At 45.0% G+C, this 22,025-nt stretch overlaps 1 protein-coding gene across 3 annotated transcripts in view; it reads right to left on the bottom strand.

Annotated features, from left to right (window-relative positions):
• Positions 1-22,025, bottom strand: part of LOC134348501 (signal transducer and activator of transcription 4-like) — a 237,459-nt gene that overhangs the window by 16,587 nt on the left and 198,847 nt on the right. For all 3 annotated transcript variants that reach the window (XM_063051973.1, XM_063051974.1, XM_063051975.1), the window contains 2 exons: positions 16,997-17,132; positions 1,359-1,411 (listed from right to left, as the gene is read on the bottom strand). In XM_063051973.1, the coding sequence (XP_062908043.1) occupies positions 1,359-1,411; positions 16,997-17,132 (189 nt within the window). The remainder of the gene's footprint in view (positions 1-1,358; positions 1,412-16,996; positions 17,133-22,025) is intronic.

The following is a 22,025-nucleotide window of genomic DNA, read 5'->3' as shown; positions in this document are numbered from 1 at the left end:
ATAAGTAACTGATTGCTCGGGAATGAAAGGGCTGCCAGAACGTCCAGTGCCCCAAATGGTGACAAATAGTGCGAGCTCATTTCAGTGGTTGACAGGCTGTAACAGGTAATGTGACAGAGGTGAAAGTAAGTGGTTCAGTGTTGCTCATTCTGCAACAGTTTACAGAAAACTCCATTATAGTTGCTAACAAGTAAAGCAAGTCATCCCTGGAAAGCAAACAATGGAGTTAAAATGTTGGGGGGGAGAAAGGGTCAGGGTTCATTCCCTAAAAGGAAACTAATAACTGTGGTTAGGTAGGCCTCAAAACTGAGCAATGCTATAAAGGCACAATGACCAGGTGATGTGCACCAGGCCTGAGAACACTACTCTAATGCACACCGTCAAGCTCTTTTGCACATTTTGTGTCTGATGCACAGAGAACTGGAAAGAAAACCACAAACTTAGTGTAACTTAATGGGCTCAAGATTTTCCTTTGTGGAGGACTTTTACTGATTTAAACTGAACCACCTATAACATAAAAATTTTGTGCTGCCCAACCCAGTTTCTTAGCTTTATAAAAATCTTGTATAATACTTGGATTTTTAGTTTTCTGTTGCAAAATTATGTCTGATAGTTATTCTGTCCAGCACTGTCAAGTTCAAGTTTATTGTCATCTGACCGTACATATATAGAACCAAATGAAAAATTGCTCCTCCGGATCATGACTGACAGTAGTGAAAACCAAGAGGGAGCTACTGACATGATGAAGGAAACCCTGAACACGGCCTGAGATGGAGGATCTTCATTGCTGCCCTAAACACCAGGCAGTGTAACAAGTAGTAATCTAAAAACTATGTAGATGTGGATATGTAGATCTTAGATTTGCACTTTAGACCATCCTCCCGCTCCACTAGTGAATTGAAAAGGAATTTCCAATGCAATGAAAATGTTAAGGTTTTAAAGGAGAATATAAATCAGAGAATATTACTGATGCATTAGTTGCTGAACAATGAACTTATGGAATGTGCAGTTTTTTAACCCTATCCCATTATTCAAAGATGAAGAATATTTCCATTGTATCAGGCTATCAATGTCAAGACCATGACATCAGCAAAGTACATTTACCTAGCAATAGTTTGGAGATTGTGAGCGTGTTAACCATTTAATACAAATAATACACCCCTTAAGGATCCTTGCAAAATTATCTAGGTGCAATATAAAAGGGAAAATACTAGATGCAAAAAATAGTTCAGAATACAACATTGCAATAACATGAAAATGGGCATTTCTATGTATATCTTGGCTCATGACGCCAGTACTACAAAGTACTAATCAGACTTTTCATAATATAATATCATGATGTTAAAAGCTCTACTTGCCTTACAGAATTTATTCCATGAAATGTGGCAATCATTGTAATTCACCTGCTGTCCTAGAAATGAGTATCAAAATAGTTACTAAATATATAAAATAGAAATAGATAAATTTTTTCTCATGTTAACAATTATAAATTACAAAAGTTCTTACTCCTGTTACCAACTTTTCAAGTTTCTACAAGACTTCTAAGAGGACATATTTAGCCATTGCTCTCTGCCATTTTTATTTATTTCTGTTTTTTGGGTACAAAAATTTCTAAGTCAGCTTCTTGAAAATGTCTTTACTTATGCCATTCTACTGATTGTCTTCTAGTGAACCTACAACAGTACACAACCAAATTAAGTTGATGTTTTCAAACACTTGAATTTACCATATCTCTTTTAAATAAATCAAATGTTATCCAGAAACCATAACTTTGTGAAAATTCTCATTCTGTCATATAGCAAAAGTAGTGTTGTTTTCCAAAACTTTTACTGAAGAGGGTTTACAACCATGCAAGTAGTAACTTGTTTTGAGTCACTGCCAAAGTGCATATGAATGTATTCATCAAGTATTATAAAACCTAGAGCATTACTTATCATGACCTCTGATGTTGCTTACAGACATTGACATTAACACTAGGTTAGAATGAAACCATTTATATATCTTTCCAACTAAACATTTGGTAAGAGTTAAAACCTTGGGTATTATAACTTATTGTTTTACTGTGAGGCCAGTAGATATACAACTGAGAACAATGTAAGAGTGGAGAGGTAAATTACAAATTTCTTACACATCTACAAGAGAGAATCAAGAAACATAAATATCAATATTGTGGATGTTAGTTGTAGTATGTTGCTCGATTGCAGCCAAAAATATTTGGGTGTAAATATGGTGATTGATTGTTGGAAGGACTCTTGAGTAGCATTTCTTTCATATGTGTAAAAATGAAGATAAACTAGTTCTACATTGCAGTCCTAGGGAAACTTTGCAATTAAGTCTGGAAGCTTAAAGCAGCAAATAACCAATTCACCACTGTCTGACCCTAAGTCATAATTGAAGGATTTTGTTTTACTGGTGGTCACAGGAGAAAATACTGGCTTATTGGCCACCCATTATAGAAACTCCCTGATTTTCACTTCTATCAATTTTCCATGAATATGAGTTGAAAGACCGTGTTTATTACGTAATTGTCGCATTCTTATGCATAATTCTGAACTTATATTTCTGTATTAGTGCCTGTACTAAATGTGAACACAATCTAAATGGATTGTTGTAAGAGGATTTAACTACAAAGTTTGGTAATGATTTGAAATAGTCAAAAATATAATCAAAACATATACAGTGGATTCTGACTAATTGCGACACATCAGAACCAGTACATTTAGGCCCAATTAAGCAGCTGCTCCATTTAGCCAAAGTTTCATGGAAATAGCTAAGAAGGTACAAAAATACAAACTACCATTTAATTGAGTTATAAATTATGTATTTAAATTAAATGCAGAACCAATCAGAACACTGCCAAAACTACTACAGTGTATTATTTCCTAGTAGTTATTGATGGAGGAATTCATTCAGTGTACTCTGACATGTCCTTTTGATTGACTGCAAATTAACAAAATCAGTGCAGACAGTGCTTTTGACAATTGCATCTTCTGAATCTTCAGTGTCGTTGTATTTTTCAAAATGATTGTCAATGCCATCAAATTCTTCGTAGTTCCTGACATAGTAGTGAAATTGTTTCATTTTCACTCTTGGTCGTTTCTGGCATCTGCAAGTTGCAATGCCTGAAACCACTGTGAGCAAAACCATTCTGAATTGTCTTACTGTTTATTACTCACTAACTATCAGTGACAAAAATCACTGCTTTTTGAACACAGACACTCCAGTCACTCTATTTAAAAACTATTCGCTCCAAGCACAGCCACATGATGTGCACATGACTGACGCTAGTTAGAAAACGTTCGTCAACAGCCTCCTGCACCAATTAAGCTGCATAATGTCCTAAATAAATGAAGGGAATCCTTTGAAATTGAATCTCAATTTGTTTTTGTTCTTTAAGAGTTGTCCCAAATAAACGGCTGCCCCACCTAACCGGTGGCCCAGTTAACTGGAATCCACTGTACTTAAGATGGGCAAGAGAAGAATACAGATAATAGGTTTAATTGCTCTTTTAGTGTTTTTCAACCCTATAATAATATTTTGAAAGAATAGTATCTGAACAGTAGCTGAGAGTTTTCAGTCAGTAAGAGCAGCTAGAGACTTAGACCACTGTGAACAAAAGTAGAAAATGCTGTAAAATTCTCAGCAGGTCAGGCTGTATCTGTGAGGAGAAAAACAGAGTTAACATTTTGTTGAAGACCTTTTGCCAAACTGAAAAGGAGATAGAAAAAACTTGTAACGTTGAGGGAGGTGGAGGAGGATGTCTTTGATAGTGTTGAAGCAGTGGTGTTGATGATGACACCACTGTTGTGAGCCATATCAAAGGTATTGATGAATCAGCATACAGAAGGGAGATTGAATATTTGACTGAGTGGAACCAAGGAACTGATTGTAGACTTCAGGAGAAGGAAATCAGAGGTCCATGAGCCAGTAATCATCAGCAACTTTAAATTCCAGGGTGTCACTATCTCAGAGGACCTGTCTTGGACCCATCATATAATTATAATTGCAAAGAAAGCAGAACAGCACATCTACTTCCTCAGGAGTCTGTAGAGATTCCATATGTCATCAAAAACCCTGGCAAACTTTTATAGGTGTGTGGTGGAAAATGTGCTAACTGGCTGCATTACAGCCTGCTGTGGGAACGCCAATGTCTTTGAGTGGAAAATCCTACAGAAGGTAGTGGAATCAGCCCAGGATATCAGGGGCAAAGCCCTCCCAACCACTGAGCACATCTACATGAAACATTGCTGTAGAAGATCTTCTCCATCCAGGCCACGCTGTTTTCTTGCTGCTGCTGTCAAGTAGAAGGTACAAATGCCTCAGGACTGGCACCACCAGGTTCAAGAACAGTTACTACCCCTCAATCATCAGGCTCTTGAACAAAAGGGGATAGCAACACTCATTCTATGTCTGGTGTTCCCACAATCGATGGTCCCACTTTAAGGATTCTTTATCTTGTTATCTCACGCTCTTTCATTTCATATTATTTCATTCTCATTATCTATTGATATATATTTATATTTGCAGTTTGTTGTATGTTGATCCAGTTTACAGTTACTTTTCTATAGATTTGCTAAGTATGCCCGCAGGAAAAAGAATCTCAGGGTTATATGTGGTGACATGTATGAACTCTGATAATAATGGGGGACAGCAGGATGTGTCTAGTTGTGAAATCTCATTGAGAGTGAAACGATCTGTTAAGGGCTGAGGCTAGTGGGTAGAAGCTGAGGGCTGTGGGAACCCTATCCTTCCTTTGATTGGAAGGAGAGTGGGTGAGAGTAAAAGGTGTCAGAAATACATGTGTTGGAAGATAAGCTATTCCTATAGAGAAAGGAAGGCACTTCAGGGGACTTGGTTGGGAAACCACTGTGTTTGCGAATCTCTAGCCTGCTTTTCTATCTCATTGGAGAAACCAACAGCAAAGTGGATGACTGCTTTGAAAACAAGTCTTTTTCAGTTTGAAAGAGTGATCTTATGCTTCCATATCTCTGCCATTTTAGTTCTACATAGTACAGTCCTCTGACTTCATCTGTCAGGAGTTTCTTACACTGCTCCAATTAAACTCCTCGCAAGCTTGTGAAACAGCACCTTTTCTTCCAACCGGGCATGCTGTAGCCGGCAGGACTTGATAACAAATTCAACCACTTGATACAACTTGTTTTTCCTGCTAGCCAGTTCTGCAACTAGTCAGTCTCCACAGAACGAGAAAATAAAACTGGCTAGCAGGAAAAATAAGTTGTATCAAATTGTTCCAGATCTCTTTTACTTTCTACCAGCCCAATAAGACACAATTAGGGACAAAATAATGGTATCTTCTTGGACAATGTACTCTTCTAATATTGCACTGATGTCTCAGTGGAGAAACTAGGAATCTCACTCCAAAGGCAGAGAAACTTTGGGGCGTCATAGTAGCATAGTGGTTAGTGTAATGCTATGATAACGTCAGTGCCTGGGGATCAATTCTGCCCTTGTTTGTAAGGAGTTTGTATGTTCTCCCTGTGACCGTGTGGGATTTCTCTGGGAGCTCTGACTTTTTCCCCACATTTCAAGGATATACAGGCTTGTGGGTTAATTGATCACATGAATGTAATCAGGCAGTGCAGGGTCATGGGACTGTTACTGTGCTGTACACTCAGTGACCACTTTTCCTGTACCTCAAGTACCTAATAAAGTGGCCGTTGAGTGTCTGCTTACGATCTTCTGCTGCTGTAGCCTTTCCACTTCGAGGTTCAAAGTGCTCTGCATTCAAAGACGCTTTCCTGCACACCACTGCTGGAATGCATGGTTATTTTAGTTATTACCACTCTCCTGTCAGCTTAAACCAGTCTGAACCATCCTCCACTGGCCTCTCTCGTCAACAAGACACTTTCACCCACAGAACTGCTGCTTACTGGACGCTTTTTGTTTATCGCACCATTCTCTGTGAACTCTACTGACTGTAGTGCGTGAAAATCCCAGGAGATCAGAAGTTTCTGAGATACTTATCCACCCGGTCTGGTACCAACAAACATTCCAAAAGTTACTTTGATCACATTTCTTCCCCCTTCCGATGTTTGCTCTGAACTGTGGAAGTTATGGTAAGGAAAGGGTTAAAGACAACATCCAGGTGAGAATGACTGCTGCAGTGTATAGTCAAACAGAGCTCAGGAAGACCTTTGAAGTGAGACTGCCAGAGCCAACTTTGCTTGCTGCAGACAGATAGATAAGAATGATTGTGGCAGTGTGTGTTAAGGATCCGGCCTGAACACTGGGTCGAAGGGCCTCTGCTGGTAGCTCTGGATCACGACAGTTTTTAATTTCTGTTTTCTTTCACCTGGCCATGTGGGTTCTGGCCCAGCCCCTTTCCTTTTTGGACTTCCTCCAATTACCTGCTTGTCTCCTCATTTGCACCCACCTATTTCTAATTTTCACTCATTACCCTGTCCATTTAAACCCTGCCTTGGCTAGCATTCTCTGCCAGTTTGTCCTAGTTCTAACCTGTGTTGTTGTAGGCTGTCATTGTGACTTCTGCCAACTGATTTTGCCTGATTCTCTGTTTTGGATTTTGCCTGTTTTTGGACCTGATTTTTGCCTGTGTGCTCTGGATTGTCTGCCCTCACCTGACTGCCTTTCCTGGTTAAGACCTCTGCCTGCCATTTTGGATTCGTGCCTGCCTTCTGTTTTTGAAAGACTGTTGCCTTTGTGCTCCCTAATAAATCCTGGTGAAAAAAACATTCATTGAGTCCCACTGAAACCCGACAGAATGAACTGGCCAAGATGGACTCAGTTGACCCCAACCAGGTGCGTGAGGCCCTGTGGTAAACCATATACATGTTGTAACTGGGTTAACTGTCTGGACACGCCCCTCTGCTGACTGCCCCTGTGGCTCCTCCCACAGATTCCTGTATAAAGGTGTTTCGCCTTGCTGCTCCCCCTCAGTCCGGGGGCAGACACTCAGCCTGGAGATAGTATTGTACAGCGAATAAAAGCCTTTCAGTATTTTACCTAACCTCAGTCTTTTGGAGTTATTGAAGGTGCTTCAATTTTATTCACTGTATATTTTAAAGCATAGAACATGCGCTGAGACCAGACAAATTAGACATTTATCCGCAAACACCTGAAGCTGGAAACGCTTTTGAACTCTGGCTGGCCTGCTTCGAAGCGTACCTAGAGGAGATTAAAGCGACCAACCCCGTAGCAAAGCGCAGAGTTCTACACTCCAGGGTCAGTCCACGGGTCTATTCGCTGATCAGAGACCAGTCGAGCCACCTGCGGGTTGCAGGGTCTGCGATGAGCACCCTCAAAAGACAATACCTGCGGCTGATAAACGGCATCTATGCGCAGCACCGATTAGCGACTCAGCACCAGCGGCCTGGGGAATCGAGTGCCGAGTTTGTCCGGACACTACAGACGCTCGTGCGGGCCTGCGATTGCCAGGGCCTGACAGCAGGACAGCATGCAGAGCTCCTAGTGGGAGATGCCTCGTCACAGGGACCAGGTCAGTGTATGTGCGCCAGCAGCTGTTGGAAAAAGCCGATCTTACCTTAAGTTTGGTGATCGAGCTGGCCGACATGCTGGAGGCCACTCTGCACAACTCTGAGGCTCTCCAGGCACGCGACCCCCCGATGGCCTCGTGGGCGCCGCAGACCCTGCAACCCGCAGGTGAACTGACCTCGGCTGCCACCAGTCGCGAGTCCACGAAGTGCTACTTCTGCAGACTGGAGAAGCACCCCCGGAAACGCTGCCTGGTCCGAGAAGCTACCTACTCCAGCTCCAGAAAGAAGGGCCACTTCGCCAAGGTCTGTAAGTCCAAACCGTGAGCAGGATCGAGCAGCGCCGCGTGCGAAACATGAGGGCCGCCAGCTTCCCTGCACGCTGCCGCCACGTGCGAGACATGGGGACAGCCATCTTGGTCGGCGCCCCCTCCCACCGCCTATGACCAACGGGTGCTCACGGGGCACCCCACTGCGCCGGACCAAGACAACGACTCAACCCTGGCCTCCGTGAGCCTTGACCAAAGCGCTCCCCACCAGCTCGCAAGGTCAATGATGGACATCCCAGTGGAGGGGTGCAGGACAAGCTGCCTGTTTGACACGGGCAGCACGGAGAGTTTTATCCACCCGGACACGGTGCAGCATTGTGGACTCGCGATACGGCCGGTAAGTCAGAGGGTCACCATGGCTTCCCTGTCGCATACAACAGACATCCGGGTGGGTTGTGTAGTGACACTAGTGGTGCAGGGCACAGAATATCGAGACTTTACGTTACTGGTAATGCCTCAACTGTGTGCCCCTGTGCTATTGGGGCTCGACTTCCAGAGCCACCTGAAAAGCGTGACAATGAGGTATGATGGGCCCCTCCCACCAATTACTGTCGTAAATCCCCAGTTTTGTAGGGATACGTCACATACCCTGCTACTGACCACACACACACACACACACCCCGACCCGCACATCCCACCCAACGCCATGCCAACTGCCGCACCACCAACACCACTTGCGGCCTCTCCACCCTCAGGATCCCTCCCCCACCGCTGTTTGCCAACCTGACCCCCGACTGTAAACCTGTGGCAACTAAAAGCAGGAGGTACAGCGCGGGGGACAGAGCTTTCATTAAGTCGGAGGTGCAGCGGCTGCTCAGGGAGGGGGTCATTGAGACAAGCGCAAGTCCTTGGAGGGCGCAGGTGGTGGTTGTTCGGAACAGGGAGAAGAATAGGATGGTCGTGGACTATAGCCAGACCATCAATAGGTTCACGCAGCTCGATGCGTACCCTCTACCCCGCATTGCGGATATGGTCAATCGGATAGCACAGTACAAGGTGTACTCGACCATGGACCTAAAATCCGCTTACCATCAGTTCCCCATCCGCCGGGAGGACCGCCCTTACACCGCCTTCGAGGCGGACGGCAGGCTTTATCACTTCCTGCGCGTCCCCTTTGGTGTCACGAATGGTGTATCTGTCTTCCAGAGGGCAATGGACCGGATGGTGGACCAGTGCCAACTGAAGGCCACGTTCCCATATCTGGATAACATCACCATCTGCGGTCACGACCGGCAGGATCAAGACAACAACCTCCAAAAATTTCTCCAACCGGACAAAGCTTTCAATCTCACCTATAACAAGGACAAGTATGTGTTCGGGACCACCCGACTTGCTATCCTTGGGTGTGTCGTGGAGAATGGAGTCATTGGCCCTGACCCCGACCATATGCGCCCCCTGTTGGAACTCCCTCTTCCCAACACCCTCAGAGCCCTCAAAAGGTGCCTGGGCTTCTTTTCATATTACGCCCAATGGGTCTCTAACTACACAGACAAGGCCCGCCCCCTGGTCAAGTCCACCACATTCCCCCTCTCAGCCGAGGGCCGCACGGCCTTCAGCTGCGTAAAAGGGGACATTGCCAAAGCAGCAATGCATGCAGTGGATGAGTCCATTCCCTTCCAAGTAGAGAGTGACGCCTCCGACTTTGCGCTGGCTGCTACCCTCAACCAGGCGGGAAGACCGGTGGCGTTCTTCTCCCGTACTGTTCAAGGCCTCGAACTTCGGCACTCTGCAGTGGAGAAAGAGGCCCAGGCCATAGTGGAAGCTATAAGGCACTGGAGGCACTATCTCGCCAGCAAAAGGTTCACCCTGCTAACTGACCAGCGCTCAGTCGCATTCATATTTAATAACCAACAGCGGGGCAAAATCAAAAATGATAAAATTCCGAGGTGGAGAATTGAACTCTCCACCTACAACTATGACATCATGCACAGGCCTGGGAAGCTCAACGAGCCCTCCAATGCCCTATCCCGGGGAACATGCGCCAGCGCGTAGATCGACCGGCTATACGCCCTACATGTAGATCTTTCCCACCCGGGGGTCACCCGGCTTTTCCACTTCGTGAAAGCCCGGAACCTGCCTTACTCCCTTGAGGAGATCAGGACGATGACCAGGGACTGCCAAGTCTGCGCAGAGTGCAAACCGCACTTCTACCGACCCAAAAGGCACAACTCATCAAGGCCACCCGCCCCTTTGGGCGACTGAGTGTTGACTTTAAGGACCCCCTTCCCTCCACCGACCGCAATGTGTACTTTCTTAACGTTATCGACGAGTACTCGCGGTTCCCCTTCGCCATCCCCTGCCCCGACACCACTACCACGTCAGTTATAAAAGCCCTGTGCAAGCTCTTCACTCTGTTCAGATACCCATGCTATATCCACAGTGACAGAGGGTCCTCGTTTATGAGTGACGAGCTGCGCCAATACCTACTGGCTAGGGGAATTGCAACTAGTAGGACCACGAGCTATAATCCCCGGGGGAATGGACAGGTGGAGAAGGAGAATGTCACGGTGTGGAAGGCCACACTCTTAGCCCTCAGGTCAAAGGGACTGGCAGTCTCCCGCTGGCAGGAGGTCCTTCCCGAGGCACTCCACTCCATCCGCTCCCTGTTATGCACAGCCACCAATGCCACCCCTCATGAGTGGCTCTTTTCTTTTCCCTGAAAGTCGACCACTGGGACCACCCGACCAACTTGGCTGACGTCCAAACCCTACACAGACACCACACGACACTCCCATACCGGGCGCGACGCACATGCACGAAGGATTAACAACGTCTAACGTGCTGGCACCTCAAGTCAGGCCGGAGCCAGCACAACCGCCGTCACCGATGCAATCACCACCAGTGCTACGTAGATCAGAGTGACGGACTCGACCGCCTGATAGACTTGACCTGTAAATATTGTCAGTCACTTCACCCTGCGGGACTCGTTTTTTAAAAAAAAGGAGGGGTGAATGTGGTAAACCATATATATGTTGTAACTGGGTTAACTGTCTGGACACGCCCCTCTGCTGACTGCCCCTGTGGCTCCTCCCACAGAATCCTGTATAAAGGTCTTTCGCCGTGCCCCTCCCTCTCAGTCCGGGGGACTCAGCATGGAGGTCGTATTGTACAGCGAACAAAAGCCTTTCGGTATTTTACCTAACCTCAGTCTTTTGGAGTTATTGAAGGTGCTTCAGGCCCTCTCCCAACAGGGCATGTTGTTAGGGAGACATGAAACGCAGTTCGTCTCTATCAACTAGTCGATGGAAGCCTTCTCTGCCACTCTGACCAGCATAGCCTCCCAGCTACAGCAGATTCAGCTGGCGCTGAGCTCTAACCCACCTTCTCTCACTGCGCCATCAGCCCCACAGACTCCAACCCAACCAGCCCGAGAGCCCCGCTTACCTCCACCTGAACTTTACAATGGTGAACCAGGCACCTGCAGATCATTCCTGTCTCAATGCTTGCTGATTTTTGAGCTGCAGCCCACTACCTTCCCCACTGATCGATCCTGTATTGCTTATGTTATCATGCTGCTGTCAGGAAGAGCAAGAGATTGGGGTACGGCTGTGTGGGACAGCAGAGTCCCTTTTTGCCACACATTTAAGGACCTTTGTGAGGAGATGAGAAGAGTCTTTGACTGTTCCTAGCAGGGGCAAGAGGCAGCAAGGGAAATGTTGCAAGTTCGTCAGGGTAACCGTTCTGTTTCGGACTACGCCATTCAGTTCCGTACTCTAGCCGCCACTACCAACTGGAATTCGGCGGCCCAAACTGACGTGTTCCTCTATGGGCTTAGCGAAGAGGTTAAGGATGAACTAGCCACCCGCGACCTGCCTGCTGGCTTCCAAGAGCTGGTCGACTTGGCCATTAAGATTGACAGCCGCAAAAAACAGCGTCAGCAGGAGCGTGGTGTCCGGGGGTCACGAAGAACCACCGGGGGCGTCTGACCTCTTCCCAGCCAGCACCCAGATCTCCTTCCCAGAGTCCTCAGTCACCCCCATCCAGCCCAACGGAGCTCATGCAGATTGATCGTACCCATCTGTCTCCTTCAGAAAGAAGGAGGAGAGTCAGTACCAACTCCTGTCTGTATTGTGGTCAGGCTGGTCACTGTGTATCTACCTGTCCCGTAAAAGCCAACGCTCGCTTGTAAAGAGAGGACTACGGGTGAGCAGTACTTCCTTCCCCCGGTTCCCCGTCACTCGAACCCTGCTACCTGCTTTTATACCGGCTGAAGGGAGGAGACACACTGTTTCAGTTTTTATCGACGCTGGGGCTGAGGGAAACTTTCAGTTCCAGTTTTGCGGCCAATCTCGGGATGCCACTCTCCCGTCTGAAGCAACCCCTGGGGGCCAGTGGCTTAACCGGAGTGAAACTTGCCATGGTTACCCACTCTACAGCTCTGGTGAGTCTCCTCATTTCTGGCAATCACCAGGAGAGCATTGCTTTCCATGTAATAGATTCTCCCAAAGCTGAAGTTGTGTTAGGCCACCCATGGCTAGCTCAGCGTGGTCCACACATTGATTGGTCAAATAACAGAGTGTTAAGCTGGAGTCCTTTCTGCCTAAATCATTGTCTGCGAATTGCTCGTGCTACTCAAAGTCCAGTTCCTCTGCCTACAGAAGAGCTTCCCAATCTGTCCTCTGTACCCCCGGAATATCTGGACCTAAATCTGGTATTCAGCAAGACTCAGGCCACCACCTTACCCCCACATTGCCCCTATGACTGCGCTATAGATCTCCTTCCGGGAACCTCGCCACTGAGGGGCTGTCTGTATTCCCTGCCTCCACCTGAAAGGGAGGCGATGGATGAGTATATCCAGGAGGCCTTGGCTGCAGGAATTATCTGTCCCTCTTCCTCCCTAGCAGGCGCAGGGTTCTTTGTAGCCAAGAAGGAAGGGTCCCTGCAATCCTTGCGTGGACTATAGAGGTCTCAATGAGGTCACCGTTAAGAACTGCTATCCTCTTCCTCTTATGTCATCTGCATTTGGATTGCTCCAGGGTGCTTCTATCTTCTCCAAGCTCGACCTCCACAACACTTACCATCTGGTCCACATAAGAGAGGGGGAATGAGTGGAAGACCGTGTTCAATACGCCCTCTGGGCACTACGAATATTTGGTAATGCCTTTCGGACATTCTAATGATCCTGCTATGTTCCAGTCCCTGGTGAATGACGTCCTCAGAGACATGCTGAATCAATTTGTATTTGTGTACTTAGACGATATTCTGATATTTTCTAGGTCCCTCTCTGAACACATCCAGCACGTCTGTCGGGTGCTCCAACGACTCCTGGAGAATCTGTTATTTGTGAAGGCAGAAAAGTGTGAATTTCACCGGAGTTCGACCTCGTTTCTGGGATATGTGGTCAGTGCTGGAGGAATCCAGATGGACCCGCGGAAGATCAAGACGGTAGAGGAGTGGCCACAACCCGCCTCTCGACGAGATGTCCAATGCTTTCTTGGGTTTGCCAACCTCTATCGCCGATTCATTCGAAATTTCAGCATCCTGGCCGCCCTGCTGACTTCCCTAACCTCCTCCAAGTCGAAGTTCGCCTGGAATCCATTGGCCAAGAAAGCCTTTTCTCATCTAAAGACTCGTTTCACCATGGTACCTTTCCTCCTTCAGCCCGATCCTACAAGGCAGTTTACTGTAGAGACTGACACCTCTGATGTAGGAGTAGGGGCTATACTGTCACAGCATTCAGCAGAGGATGACAAGCTACACTCGTGCGCCTTTTCTCCCCACAACTTTTCGCCCACAGAACACAACTATGACATGGGCAATCGAGAGTTATTGGCTGTTAAACTTGCTCTTGAGGAATGGCAGCATTGGCTTGAGGGAACGACTACTCCCTTTCTAGTCTGGACAGATCACAAGAACCTGGAATATATCCATTCAGCCAAACGCCTCAACTCCCGCCAGGCTCGGTGGTCCCTGTTTTTTGCCCGTTTTAGATTCACCCTGGCCTACCATCCTGGCTCTAAGAACGGCAAGCCTGACGTGCTCTCCAGGCAGTTTCCAACAACCGACGAGGCGCCCGAGGGTACGACCATTCTCCCCAAGCAATGTCTGGTCGCTGCAGCACAGTGGGAAATTGAATCTGTGGTCCAGTCTGCCCAGCAGGGTGAGTCTATTCCTACTGCCTGTCCTTCAAATCTATTGTATGTTCCCCAGTCTGTCCGCTCCCAGGTTCTCCAGTGGGGACACACCTCCAGACTGGTATGTCACCCTGGCATCAGACACACGACTGCTTTCATCAGTCGAAGATTTTGGTGGCCATCCCTGGGGAAGGATGTTGAGAGCTTCATTTCTGCCTGCCCAGTCTGTGCATGGAACAAGACCTCCAGCCAGCCACTAACTGGTCTCCTGCAACCCCTGCCTGTTCCTAGAAGGCCCCCTGGTCACATATTGCACTGGACTTTGTCACTGGACTCCCTCCGTCGGACGGTAACACTATCGTTCTTACCATAGTGGATCATTTTTCCAAATTGGTCCACTTAGTTCCCCTTCCCAGGCTGCCCTCTGCCAAGAAGACTGCCAACCTGGTGATTCAGCCATGTTTTCCGTATTCACGGTCTCCCTGTTGAAGTGGTATCTGATAGAAGTTCGCAATTTACCTCCCACTTTTGGAGGGCCTTTTGCAAACTACTTGGGATCAGGGTTAACCTCTCCTCTGGGTTTCATCCACAGAATAATAGCCAGACCGAGCGGGCTAATCAGCAGATGGAGGTGATGCTCCGTTGTGTGACGTCTCAGGAATCTTCCTCTTGGAGTCAGCAACTTCCCTGGGTCGAGTACGCCATTAATTCTTTGCCTTCTGCTTCATCAGGTTTATCACCATTCCAGTGCTGTCTTGGCTATCAACCTCCCTTATTCGCGTCTCAGGAGGAGGAAGTGGGTGTTCCCTCAGCCGAAGTGTTTGTCCAGAGGTGTTCATGGACCTGGAGACGAGCTTGAAAGGCGCTGCTTCAATCTACAGGCAGAATGAAGCAGCAAGCAGACTGTCACCGCATCAAGGCCCCCGTTACCGCCAGGGTCAGAAGGTGTGGTTATCTTCGCGTGACATCCCCTTGAAGGTGGACTCCCGCAAGCTGGCGCCACGCTACATTTACACCTTTCCCCATCACCAAGGTGATCAGCCCTTCGGCGGTACGTCTAAAACTACCCCCTACCCTTCGCAGAATCCATCCTGCATTCCATGTTTCAAGGATTAAGCCCTTTGTCTGCAGCCCCCTCTGTCCCACCCCAAGCCCTCTCCCCCTCCCTGTCTCATCGATGGCTCAGAGACCTTCACTGTGGGCCGATTACTGGACGTTCGACGCAGGGGTTGTGGACTGCAATACCTCGTTTATTGGGAGGGCTATGGCCCCGAACAGGGGTGTTGGGTTCCCACTCGAGATATCCTGGATCCTTCTCTCATTAAGGACTTTCACAGGAGCCATCCTGTACCAGCAAGAAGGGCATCTGGAGATGCCCGTGGGGGGGGGGGGGCGCGGAGTACTGTTAAGGATCGGGCCTGAACACTGGGTCGAAGGGCCTCTGCTGGTAGCTCTGGATCATGACAGTCTTTAATTTCTGTTTTCCTTCACCTGGCCATGTGGGTTCTGGCCCAGCTCCTTTCCTTTTTGGACTTCCTCCAATTACCTGCTTCTCTCCTCATTTGCACCCACCTGTTTCTAATTTTCACTCATTACCCTGTCCATTTAAACCCCACCTTGGCTAGCATTCTCTGCCAGTTCGTCCCAGTTCTGACTGTGTTGTTCTAGCCTGTCATTGTGACTTCTGCCAACCGATTTTGCCTGATTCTGTGTTTTGGATTTTGCCTGTTCCTGGACCTGATTTTTGCCTGTGTGCTCTGGCTTGTCTGCCCTCGCCTGACTGCCTTTCCTGGTTAAGACCTCTGCCTGCTATTTTGGATTCGTGCCTGCCTTCTGTTTTTGAAAGACTCTTGCCTTTGTGCTCCCTAATAAATCCTGGTGAAAAAGTATTCATTGGTCTGCACTTGAGTTCCACTGAAACCCGACAGTATGTAATCAACCTAGAAGAACATAGCTCCCTTTTACACAGTAGGGGGTGCCAGAGACAGTCGAGATAGGAATAATGGAATGATATAAAATACACACAATAACTAAGGGACAGTTGCCTTACCAAGTGACATTGATTGTCAGCTTGTTGTTACTATCGATTTTTGTGAAGGGTGATTGATCTTGCAAATAAGGAATTCAAAAGTACCCAATATACTAAATGGTCAATATCTGTAACTGATAAGCCAGTTCTGTATAAAAATAGTAGCTTTCTGTCTGGGTTTCAGAACAGTGCAGGTGACAGAGGCTGTTCAGTTCTTATTGTGTACAAAGAAGATAAAATACGTTTGAGTCATCAGAGTTCAAGTGTTCTGGCCCCAATTATTTTAGTTTTTATTAACAGCGATGATAGTTCAACAAGTGAACCTCCTGACCATGTCTGCTTGCTTTTATTCATTGTGTTTCTGTCACATGATTGGCTGGTTAGATATTTGCATTAATGTGCAGGTGTACAGATGTACGTAACAAAGTGGCCACTGAGTGTATTTCTAAATAAAATTTAAAAAATAAAAAGTAATGGGAACTGTTCAGAAACCTGTTAATAACTTAAGTATTTGAAGGATAAAAGAGGAATTTAACAGTCTCTTTGGGAGATAAATTCATCAGAAAATAATATAAAGGATCACTCATATTCCATATTTCTCATTAGCTAATTTACATTGATATTTATATTTTACTTCGTTGAGCAGGTGGATGGTTATTCCTGCACGAATATATCATTTGGCTTCTGCCCCCACCATGTTCCTCCACCCTCTCCATACCATCAATGACCCCAATTACAAATTCTTGGAGTTTTGTTAAAATTTCTTCTCCAGATCTTGACAGCACTGTAATTTCATTTTTAAGTGTAGTACGCTCCAAAGTGGCGTAACAGCAATCTCTTGCATCTCCAACAGATGGCGCTGTCCACATCCTTTCAATGAAGCTGAGCATTCAAAATTAGACTTTGCCACTGGACAATGGGTTTATGGGTTTTGTTATTCCCTGATGTGTGCACAGCAAGTGATTATGAAGCATTAAATGTAGGACAAATAAATGCTGGGATGCTAAACATAAAATAACAGAATTTATACATTGAAAATCTGGGATAAGATTCAGCAAAACTTTATCCAGCAGTTGATTTATTTTTACCCACCTAGCAGTTTCTCTGCCAACATATTGAGCTGGTCAGGATTCAGACCTCGCCCCACGTAAGAGGAGAACTGCCAACTTAGCACCTCTGAGAGCTGACTCCAAGTGGCAGTGGGAGGGTTGGTGAACAAAGTCAAATTCTGCAAAATGCAAAGTACATAACAAACTTACTGGAAATCAGACACAAGAAACAGGAAAACAAAGCACTTCCATCGGCAACAAGAGAAAAGACCGAATAATATTTCCTGTTAAACACTCTGCTAGAATTATATAAATGTTTGTTCAGTGCTCACCCAAATATTACTTAATCTACCTTCCTTTCTTTGCAAATGATAGCAGGGTTTTTCCAGCATTTGCCATTCTTGTTTGTTAATACAGTTCATTATCAAACCCAACTGACAGAATTTCATGCAAAGTAACTTTGGAGATACACTGGAACACCAGCTGAGGAAGCCCCAGGTCACAGAACACAAAGAACAGAATGTGGCAATAAGGAGAGAACAGATCTAACATTGGAACATCCAGGCAACGATTGTGAGAGTACCAAGCGATTAGTTAAGAGGTTGGTGAATACAGGAGTAATGTTTGTAGTCTGCCAAAGGTAAAGAGTAAAGAGGCTAAGATTTTTTCCTGGGCACTCAGGGACATTGGAGCTGTTATGCAGCCAAAGGACACTTGATGTAGCATGAAGAAAGAGTCCTAAAACTTGCAAGAATATGTGCCAGTGTCAAGAAAGGGAATCTGTAGATCTTAGACAGTGATGGTTTGGGGGTGGGTTGGGGGAAGAGTGTTATGTTTAGATAACTCTAGAAATTAATTGAAAGAAAATCATGGGAAGACTGGGATAAATACATACTTGGTTTTTATTTTTAAGTGAGGTGCACACTTATGATGTGGTGGCATGATGACATATGGTATTCATGGATGTTTACAAATAACCCGTAATAAACAAACAAGAATGCTTAATCAAACAATATATTTACAAATGTTACACAAATGTTACTAAAATGTTAAATACAGTACATCCCTGCTTAGTTATAAACTCCAACTCAACAGAGAATACATCTCAACTTATATACAGTTATAAGTTATATACAGGGGTTACTCTGCTTGGCAGATGAGACTTGTGGCTGTGAAACAATCTCAGATTTTGGGGCCTCCATGGTGGTTGTAGGAGTTGACTCTGAGACTGCTGGGAATGGTTCAGACAGCTCTGGAGTTGACTCTGGGCACACACAATAAAAGTGAATTGACTTGACTAACAATTGACTCTGCTCTCTTCAACTGATCAATGTGCCATCTCCAGATGGCATCAGGTGCAATGTCCACTGGGTAGGAGAGTGATCCTGTTCTGTCCTTTTTTGTAAAATTTTCAGTATTTCCTTTTCCAAGGGTATATGGGACAATCCATCCGCATTTCCATGATTAGTCATCCTCTCGAATTGAATCTTGCAATTGTGTTCTCAAAAGAAACAGAGCCCGGCTCTGCATTCGTGCTGCTGCTGTCAGTGGAACACCCTTCTGTGGATCGAAAATGGATACCAGTGGTTGATGGTCAGTCATGAGGGTAAACCTGCTTCCATACAAGTACTGGTTGAAACATTTTACACCCCAAACCAGATCCAAGGCCTCTCTGTCAATTATTGGTGAGGGAATGTGATGCAAAGGCAATTGGGCGTTCACTTCCATCACTCATAACATGTGACATGACTGCACCAATTCCATAAGGCAAGGCATCGCAAGCAAGCTTCACTGGACAATGTTAATCTTAATGAGTGAGTACAGTGTGTGATGTCACCATTCCCGTTGCCTTTTGGAAAGCCACCTCACGCTACTTTGTCCATTGCCATTTCTTCCTGATCTACAGTAATGAGTTCAAGGGGTGGAGCACAGTAGTCAGGTTTGGCAGAAACCTGTTACAGTAATTGACAAATCATAAAAAGGACAACTGTAACATATTCTTTGGCCTTGGGGCATCCGGCACTGCTTGAATTTCTTCATCACACTTGTGTAATACTTGTACGTCAATGTTATGATCACAGTAGGTGATGCTTGCTTTACAGAATTCACACTTGTTGCAACTTGCTCTGGTGCATCTAATCTTTTTAACACTGTCTTGAGATTTTGGAGATGTTCCTCATCATCCTTGGCAATAACAAATGATGTTATCCAGGTAACACTGAGTGCCTGGGCAGCCTGGCAGCACCTGATCCATAGCTTTCTGCCAGAGTGCAGATGCTACTCCAAAAATAATCTTATTATGGTGATAAAGGTGTTTAAGGGGAGACACACTTTGAATTCTTCTTTCATCTCCATCTGTAGGTAGGCCTCAGCTAAATCCACTTTGCTGAAGTGTTTTCCTCCAGAAAGATTTGCAAAGACATCCTCTATCCTGGACAGAAGGTACTAACCTACTTTCAGTACTGGATTGACTGTGACTTTAAAATCTCCAGAGATCCTGACAGACCCATTCTTCTTGGTTTACTGGGCCTACCAACGTTGCTCATGGGATCCACACACCTTGGAAAGAATTCCTTCAGCCTCCATGCGATCTAGCTCACTGGCTACTTTATCGTGAACGGTATACGGAACTGGATGTGCTTTGAAGATCTTGGGTGTTGGCATTTTCACTTAGCATTATCTTATTATCCTTGATATGTTTGAGTTTTCCAATGCCATCTTCGAACATTGCTGTGGCATATTCTAAATTCTAGTACCTTTCTTAATTTGTTTACAGTTGACTATTGACTATTGCATGGGGTGTGGCATACAAATGGTGGATGGATCTCCAATCAAACTGTAGTCCTCTCAGCAATTCATGACCCCAATGCTGATCCTCCTGATTTTACCACATACAAATCCAACATGGCTTGTTGGTTGTTGTATTTCACTGTTACAGATGTCATTCCCATACGAGTTATCTTTCCTCCAGTATAAGTATGTAGTTGGATATCTGTAGGCTTTAGTTCAATATCTCTGAAGTACCGTCCAAACTCATTTTGTGGAATGACTGAAACAACCAAGCCAGTGTCCAATTCCATTTTAATTAATTTGCATTCACTTCTGCTGTAAGCTATATCGCTCGTCTATTGTTTGTTTTCACCCAGTAAGTCTCAAGGCTACTCAGTCCTATGTTACTGTCATCATTATCAGAGTTTTCATCAACAGCATACAGATTAGTGCTATTTTTGGGACTGAAACTTGACTATTAACTTCTTCTCTTCTCTGTAACAGTCCACTTATTTTTGTCTGCCCAACATGCTCTTTGTATGTGTGCTACTTTGTTGCATTTTCTGTAAGTTTCACAATTAAACCTGCATTGGTTTGGTGTATGTGAGCCCAAGTCATAATAGCAACACCATTTGTTCAGCCAGGAAAGTTTCTGTTTAGATGCTTCAATTTTGTTCATCCTCACTTTCATTCCTGTCTACAACTCAGTTGTGTCTCTGTCTGTTGTTTCTTTTGATACAGTGATTCCAACTGCTCTTTTAAATGTAAATTGTACTCAGTTAGGAGCCATTTTTGAATGCTTTTGTGTAAGATTCCACAAATTAAACAATCTCTCAGTGCACCTTTAAGCCCATCACTGAACTGAGGATGCTCAGCAATTTCTTTAATTCAGCCACAAATGCTGAAATGTTCTCCCCTTCCTTTTGATTCTACATATGAAACCTGAAGTGTTATAGTTTTGGTTCCAAATGTTCCTGCATTCCATTCACAATAACAGCAAAATTCATTTCGGCTGGTATGATTGGAGCAGCCAAACTTCTAAGCAAACTGTATGCTCTTCCACCCAGTGCACTCAGCAAAACGGGCACGTACTTCTCATTGATTATTTCAGTTGCTTCAAAATACTGCTCAATTCTTTTGGTTTACAGTAGGCCAGTTATCTTTTGTGCATATCTGTCTTTCCAATGTAGGTAGTCATGTCTGTGTTTTTTAAAAAATGTATTATCATTATTACCTGGTCCTCACTGTTTATGAACCTGTGAATTCATCTTTTTACTGCTTTTTTAAAAAAAAGTTCAACCATTTATGTGTCTTCTTGAAAAAGCATGTGCTGCACTGCTTTGTTTAAAACTCAAATATCTTGCTGTGCTTCCATAGGTAGACAGTTGTCTTGGGTCATTTAAAACTTCCTCATCACCACTGTTATGTTTTAGTAACTCCAAAGATTAATCAAAAGAAAAACAGGGGAAGACCAGGATAAACGAATACTTCGTTTTAACATCTAAGCAAAGCTCGCTCACATGACGTGGTATGCCATTTTATGTATAACCCATAATGAATTATTCAAACAAAATATAAAACAATATATTTAAAACATTATTAAAATGTTAAATATACAACATTTTAGAGCACAGTAGGGATGGGATGACAGGGTTGAGGGGGCCACTCTCCCACTTGTAGGCAGTCGATTCCATGCAGCAGAGTAATGTTACTTCTACTTTTGCATTGCTGTAATCGGAGTCGTCTTTGACCTCTCTGTAATACCCTCTTTCTCCAGCATGGTAATATTTTATTTAGCCAGTACTACTACCCTTCTCCTTTAATTTTTTTCTTTCTTTCCATTTCCCTCCTGAGCACTTTGTAAGAAAGGTATATTTAAGACCTAGCCCTCTGTCTTTCTGATCCATATTTCTGTTATCTCTACTTTATCATGTTCCAGTGTGGCAGTTTGTGCCTATTATTCACCATATTTATTTATCACACTTCATGCATTCATGTACATGAATAAATAAAAACAAATTGTCATATCATTTCAATTCCTTAAACCAACATGTCTTCACCATTTCTTCTTGCTTGTTTGCCTACATTTCACCCTATCATTTTTCTTCCTCTTTTTGATGTTGCATCCTTATGCTTGTGCATTCTGCTGCTTCCAGTATGCTCTGACTGTCAGTGCTCTGCAACATTGCCTTTTCTAATCTGAATACAACCTTACCTGAGCCTCCAACCTTCTGCCTCCTGCACCCAACCACCTACCAAACAAGTTAACAACATACATCAAAGTTGCTGGTGAACGCAGCAGG

Source organism: Mobula hypostoma, chromosome 6 (assembly GCF_963921235.1).
Source record: "Mobula hypostoma chromosome 6, sMobHyp1.1, whole genome shotgun sequence".
Lineage (NCBI taxonomy): Eukaryota > Metazoa > Chordata > Chondrichthyes > Myliobatiformes > Myliobatidae > Mobula > Mobula hypostoma.
Note: the sequence above shows the minus strand (reverse complement) of the source record. Positions and strands in the feature narration are given on the sequence as shown.